The 7813-nt window shown below is 33.6% G+C and overlaps 1 protein-coding gene across 1 annotated transcript; it reads right to left on the minus strand.

The window, feature by feature from the left end:
* Positions 1-361: 361 nt before the first annotated feature.
* Positions 362-6896, minus strand: PDC (phosducin). Its single transcript, XM_007451149.1, has 3 exons — positions 6811-6896; positions 4140-4291; positions 362-1305 (listed from the first exon to the last, which is right to left on the minus strand). Exons 1-3 carry the CDS (start codon positions 6869-6871, stop codon positions 781-783), a joined length of 738 nt encoding a protein of 245 aa, XP_007451211.1. The 5' UTR covers positions 6872-6896; the 3' UTR covers positions 362-780.
* Positions 6897-7813: the final 917 nt, after the last annotated feature.

The following is a 7813-nucleotide window of genomic DNA, read 5'->3' on the forward strand; positions in this document are numbered from 1 at the left end:
TATCTACTTGCAGAATTGTAGTTAACTATTAGAAATGATATGTATAAAATATTGGCCCATAAAAGACAATCAATAAATGATAGTTGTAATTATTATTACCACTAAATATTATTTTGTCTAAAGAATAAAAAGACCTTGCTTCTACCCTGCTTTTTATCCTAGATAAAGTTAGCTTCTGAAACTCTGAAGCTGTATTTTTAAACAAATACTTTTTAAACAATTTTAATGTGCCACAAAGTTTCTAAGTTTCTTATGTATTAGTTTGGTTGGAATATAAGATATCTTACTGAAAGATAAATTTTTGTATTTTGTGTTATATAATGTTTTAAGGCCTTGATAATGTAATATTTGAGAAAGAATAGACTTTAAATTGGAACTGTATTTGCTTATGAGACTTTATTCTTATTACACAAGAAAAAAATTATATTAAAAATATAATTTGAAAAACACAGTAATAACAATGAGGATAAAACATGGAGTAAAAAAGCCAACATATAACTTGAAAGGGATTTTTGAAAACTGTCACAATATTATCCATATCCTCTTTGTCTACTAAAATATTACTGAAGACTACAATGTTTTGAAGTAAAGCATTATATCAATTTGAGTAACTAGTACTAAGAAATGCTAATCATATAATTTTAGTGTCAGTCTGGGTTTTTTTTTCCCAAATTAGAATAGCCATTACTACACTTGGTGTTCTCTAAAGGAATATAAATACTACCAAAATCAATGTTCAATGCTTAAGGGAGAAATATGAGACACTGACATAGTGAATCTTTATTCCATATCTTCTTCCATGTTGCTCTGGTCTAGGACATGCATTTCTGTTTCAGGTAATAACCCATATTCATTCAGGAAAGATTCCACATCCCCAGTAAAAAAATCTTCGGCAAACTGTTCAGCAACACTAACGAAATTGCTTATGAGTTCCCCACCTTTGTAGACGAGCAGTGTGGGGAGTACATCTGAGGAAAAGCGGTCCCCAGCACCTGTATTAGAAGCTTTTATTTTACAAAACTTGACCGTAGGGTATTCGGCTGCAAGGCATATTAAGCTACTGTTTAGAGCATCACAGCCCTTAATACCATCTTCATAAATGTGAACAATGATTGTGATTATTTTCTGCTCCTTTTCAATGGTTTCCAGGAATTGCTCCCCAGATTCCAGCTCATAGACAAACCCATATCTAGGCCCGAAACTCAGCTTCTGGTGCATATCCTGCATACACTGCCTACGGTATTTACGAAGGCAATTTTCATCTTCTTTTTCTCTGTGGATTAGCTCATATTCTTGAACGCTCATCTGGAAATAGATGAAAGAAATGATAGAGATCATTCAGTCAGAAATTTATATTCCTTATAATACCAAACCCATTCTCAAAGAGTTTGCGTTGGCTATCCCCCCTACCTCCTGAGATGGCCTTCTCCTTCACCTCATTTGTTCAAATGTCACCTTCTTTGATTATTCTACCTAAAAGTGTCCCTGCCCCATGTTCTTTATGCTGGTTTATTTTTCTTCGTAGCAATAAACATTACTTGATATTATAGTATATGTTTCATTGTTTAATATTAGTTTTTCTAACTTTTATGCTGTATGGGGGCAGAATTTAGTGTCTGGCACATAATAGGGGTTCAGTAATTATTTCATGATTAAATACGTGCATAAGTATTGCTAAATATAGTTGAGCTATGAGATGGTCATGAAATGTGCCACTTTGGGTGAAAAAAATCCAGCAAGGTCTGCTTTAGAGTGACTTTCATAAAAGTGTATACACATGCTCATACATGCACAAGTGCCTGTACACGCACTTAAATGTGTTTCCAACAAATGCCTTTGGACACTATTGTCTCCTCCACAAAAGTTGTGAAAAAAATTTTTTCTTATCACTTACTAATTTTTTTGGAATATGTAGGATGGAATTTAAGAAAGACAGCTTTTACTACTATTTGGAGTTCACCAGATTAGCCAAAAGACCAGCAGCATCACCATTACCTGAGAAGTTCTGGGAAATGCAAATTTGGGGATGCCACCCCAGATCTACTGAATCAGACTCTGTGTGAGGCTGAGTGAGACATGTTTAAACAAGCCCTCTAGGTGATTCATATGCACTGGTTTAGGCTAAAATGCGAAAAGACCTAACTTCTATCTTCCAAGACAGCTACTTTTAACTGAAGCTGGAATATAAAATTACCTACAGAGCCTTTCTTAATAGCTATGTCATTATTAACTTAGTCAATAGAATGTTAAACACCCTTTTCCTTCACACACACACACACACACACACACACACACACACCAAGATATAAAGGAGTGATAATGGGACATAGTGTGACGATATAAAGGTAATGGGACATAGTGTGACTAAGAGATGTGGAGCAGCCCAGAACCAGTGAAGTTGGACGACTCCCAAATTTATGGAAAATCTACTATGTCTTAGACAATTTACATAGATTATTTTTCTTAATCTTCACAATAAACCTATCAGGTAGTTTTTTTACAGAAGATACTGAGATTAAGTAGAAGTATTTGGTGCTTTCATTATTTCCTTTTCTTGTTTCTTCCTCCTATATTTGTTTTTCTAATGTCCTCATTCTATTATTGTTTTCTGCTTTAAAATTATCGTTCCAACTTAATTTGTTTTAATCCTAAACATTGTTAAATGTTTTATATAATTTTTAAGTTGCTACCATAATTCTGCTAATTTAACAGGCTGAACCACAAAATACTGATTTACATATGCATTTGAGCATTCTTATGAGAACTTGTTCCATTCACATCTTCAGGCAAATAGATATTTAGGCATTCAGATACATTTCTAAAGCTTAACCTTAATACAATATTTTTAATCATTATAATGTCTCACATTTATATAGCATTTTACATGTTTCAAAATATGTTCTCATTTATTTTCTCATCACATCCCTTTAAAACAAGTGAAGGAGGTATTGTTATAGTTCCTCAGATAGGAAAATTTAATTGTCTCATCCATATCACATAGTGACTCAGTGAAGGAACCAAAATCTGAAAACGAGATCTTTTTTTTCCACTTCCCTCACAAACATTATATTGCATTAATTTTTTTTTTTTTTGGCTGTGCCAGGTTTTAGTTGCAGCATGAGGACTTCTTAGTTGCAGCATGCATGTGGGATCTAGTTCCCTGAACCCAGGCCCCCTGCATTGGGAGCACAGTCTTACCCACTGGACCACTAGAGAAGTCCCTGAAAATGAGATCTTAGATTTGAAGATTTTTTACAATGGCCAGAAGCCTAGAACCAAGAATATTTCTGATGCAGAGACTGTCTGTTGAGAATCAATATACAACAATCAATATACAACAACTCATATATGCTGGTTTGGAGATAAATAAACCACTAAAGTGATTTTTCCCCACAATGAAAATCACCTTATGGTTTCTTTTAGTATTTCTTTAGTATTGCTGTTGTTTTTATATAAATAATATGTGCTAATTATAAAGATTCAAAACTGAACTAAAAGCTAAAGGAAGGAAGTAATAAATACTGAAATTTTACCACTCTGATACTCTAAGATAATCTCCATCAAGATTTTAGAGATCATCTTTTTATATTTCGCTTTTTTATGTATGTGTGACATACACATTATATAATAAGAAATAAGTGAGAATTTTTAAAAATGCTGCTCTTAAAAAAATTATGGATATATTTTTTCGTAGTGTGGCTTATTCTGCTTACCTTCTTCCTCCTCCTTGGAAAGGAGGTTGAGAACTGTCAACCAATCCCACCCTTCCAATTAACCAATATTGTCAATTTGGTCAGTGTCTTTCCATACTTTTCTACATACATGCTCATATAATCATAAACATAAACATAATCATAAGCATAAACATATACAGTGTTTGTTTTCCATTGCTCTAGGGAATGGGATCATATAACTTAAAATTCTCTGTATCTTGCTTTCTCATGTTGTGGAACTACCTCTAAGTCAACTCATGTATTTGTAACTCATTCTTTTAACAGTTGCCATGTATTTCTTAGTATGGGATGACTTTATAGGCATAGGCGTTTACTGCATTTCCTTTTTTTTTTTTTTGCTAATACAAACAATACTATAGTAAAAATACCTGTAGATTATTTATTTTTGATTTCTTATTATCTTACCTTTCTGCTGAATCTTTCTTTTGAGTCTTTGTCATCCCCACTCTGAGGAGAAGACATTTGTCTGAGAATCTCCTTCTTACTGGGTGGGAATGAATTACAATCTTCACTCTCCAATTTAAACTTTCTCCAATCACTTATTACTCCTTTGGGTCCTGGAATAAAATTTAAAACAAATTGTTTTCCTTTTTACTTTCCAAAGGACTATTTACACAATTGATAGTTGTGTAAGTATTGCCATGGGAAAAGACTTGCTATCTTCTGTATCAGAAAAATTATCTTATTTGGGCTAGAAATTTCTGACTGCCTTGCTCATAGAAATGTTTTCCCACATTAATCTTGTTAAGTGGGTTTTGACTAAGAATCTTCCTATAACATCTGTGTTAATGAAAATACAAATTATGCACTTTGAGCTATTGGAAAAAATTGTGGGTAAAGGTATTTAAAAATTAGAGTATAGAGAGGAAACTAGAATTTTATAAAAATAGTACTGTCATTAAATAAGAAAGAAACTTCAGCAATAAACTAAAATTGTAAGCACACTTTTGTTTTTTTCAGTACACGGGCCTCTCACTGTTGTGACGTCTCCCATTGCGGAGCACAGGCTCCAGACGCGCAGGCTCAGCGGCCATGCCTCACGGGCCCAGACGCTCCGCGGCATGTGGGATCTTCCCCGACCGGGGCACAAGCCCGTGTACCCTGCATCGGCAGGTGGACTCTCAATCACTGCGCCACCAGGGAAGCCCTGGAAGCACACTATTAACAAAAGAAACTAGGATTTGGGGGGAAACAGATTGAAATATTATCAAGATCCAGAGAACAATAATGACAATAGCACTTAAAAGACAGCCAGTAAGAGGGAAGCCTGACTTCAATTAAAACCAAAATGGGGCTTCCCTGGTGGCGCAGTGGTTGAGGGTCAGCCTGCCGATGCAGGGGACACAGGTTCGTGCCCCGGTCTGGGAAGATCCCACATGCCGCGGAGCGGCTGGGCCCCTGAGCCTATGGCCGCTGGGCCTCCGCATCCGGAGCCTGGGCTCCGCAACCCGGGAAAACTAAAATGGCTTTAAGAAACTTATTATATAACCATTCAATTCTTTCTAAGATCCTAAGAATCTTTTTACAAATATAGAAAAGATGGAATTTGCAGATTTAAGAATATTAATTAAATCAAGGATGATTTAACTGAAGTTTTGATGTTCAGTGGCCCTGATAAATAATAACAGTGTTTGGAAGAAGGTCTAAATTCTTGAAAATATGGAGTTTTAAATATCCTTCACTAAAACTTAACCATATCCATACTTTAATATTGTATTATGTATGTAGATGTATTCTCTCTCCCACATATTTCCTAATAATTTTTATTTATATAATAATAATATACAATTTTAATATAAATTTATTTGTATTAATTATGTTCAGACAATCGATGTTTTTTTTACTTACTTGTGTAGTCTTCATTTTCCAGATGTGTATTCCGCATATACAAAATATGCATGTGTATAGCATGCGTTTATGTGTGAAGAAAAGAGAGTCCCTTTTTTCCTCTTTTTTTACAAATGGTAGTATATTATGCACACTTCTGTTCACTTTTCTTTTTTTACTTCATAATATATCTTAGAGATTTTTTTCACATATGTACATAAACATCCTTTTTCAAAAATGGAGGCATGGTATTCTACTGTGTAGATATTAATTTACTTAGTTTCTTATTGATGTAAATGGTTGCTCCACATTTTTTCTCTGACATATGATTCTGAGTGAAGAACCCTGCACATACATTTTTTTCCTCTCTGTTCAGGTCTACATATAGGTAATGGTAGTAAAACTGCTTGGTCAAAAAGCATATATATTTCTAATTTTAATATTGCTAAACTACCTTTAAAGAGGTTGTACCAATTTACACTGCTACCAGTAATGTATGAGTATGCCTCTTTCCAAAGTGTGATATTAAACTTTTTTACTTTTACAAACCATGTGAAAAAAACGTATTTCACTATATAGTTCTAACTTTGTAAGTGCCTATAAATTTTTTTTTCTAAATAGTCTATTCTATATTTTGCCCATTTCTCCATTTGGTTGTTGGTTTTATTCTTATTGATTCGTAGAAATTTTAGTATATATTAGGAAATTCACCCTTTGTCAGTTAGTTGCAAATGTTTTTCCTCAATTTGTTAAATTTTTTTTGGATTTTGCTCCTGATGACTTTTACCAGACAGCAGACATTTGCTTCCCCCCCTTCCTCCCTCCCTCCCTCCCTCCCTCCCTTCCTTCCTTCCTTCCTTCCTTCCTTCCTTCCTTCCTTTTCTTTCTTCCTTTCTTCCTTCCTTTCCTCATTTATATAGCTGAATTTATCAATCTTCCTTTATGGTTTCTTGGTTTTGTGTCATACTTAGAAGGTATTCTAAATACTGCCACTATGAAATTAGTTTTCATGCATTTTTGTTTAGTACTCATATGAATTCATTCAAACTCAAATTGACATCTAATTAAAACTGTTCTAAAAGTATTTGATTTCACATTAATTTATCCAGTCAAATATTTTTTAGATGATTCCACAACCCATTCAAAGGTATTACTTAAATTTCATACTGCATAGTGGCAATAAGAACATTAGAGATCTCCAGATCTAATTTTAATTTTATAATTATTTTTTTCTTTTAACTTTGCTTACCTGTGTGTGTGGCCTGTCCTTCAGAGTCTTCCTCCAAACTTTGCCTTTTGGCTCCTTCCATTTTAGAGATTCAGATTTGATATAATCTATAGGATAAACAAAGAAATAATGACGGCAGATGAATTCTAGGAGAAATATATGTATACATTCTGCTTCCAGGTTCCATGTAAGTTAAGGGTCATCACTAAGTGATGCAGTGTTTAGTTTTCTATCTACCTTGTAAAAGCACATTAATTTAATATTTGTGTCCTTAAAGATATCTGGACCTAAGAATTTTACATAATTTATAGTTTGTCTTTTTTTTACTTAAAAAGCCTTCAGGTTGGGTCTGTGTACTTAGTAAACATTATTTATTACTGATTTTCTTTTTTATTACTGTTTGTTACCAAATTTCATAAAATTATATTCTAATCATTTTATATAATAATAATGTTTTAATTAATAATAATTATATACTTACTATGAACATTTGTATGTGCCAGGCATTGTACCAATCATTTTATTGTGTCAAAAGTCACTTCATTCTCACACAACCATATATAGCAGGGACAATTATTAATACCATTTTACAAGTGAGGAAGCTGAAGGACAGGGAGTTTAAGTTTTACTTGCCTAAGGTCACATAGTAAGTGGTGGAGCAAGGATTTGAATCTACATTTGATTTTAGAGCTGTCTTAAAGCATTACACTATTAATGGAAGTTAAAATACTGTATCATTTTTTTCTCAGTGTGATTTGACAGATCCAGCTTCTGAACTGGCATTAAAGAACTATGATCTAAGGAATAGTGTGATTTGAAGCCTAACACTATAACTTCTCTCCATACCATAAAGCACGTTTTGGTGACATTACCCACCAAGCAAATGAAAACAGCCAGTAACTATGCCTATAGAATTTTGAGAAGCTAAAATTTGTCACAAAATCTACCAAAAGCACATGGAGTTTTATTCTTAGGAAACTCCGTGATGCCTTCATGTAGAATCTATTTATTCCTAGTTCACATT

This window comes from Lipotes vexillifer, unplaced genomic scaffold (assembly GCF_000442215.2).
Source record: "Lipotes vexillifer unplaced genomic scaffold, Lipotes_vexillifer_v1.1 scaffold343, whole genome shotgun sequence".
NCBI classification, from domain to species: domain Eukaryota; kingdom Metazoa; phylum Chordata; class Mammalia; order Artiodactyla; family Lipotidae; genus Lipotes; species Lipotes vexillifer.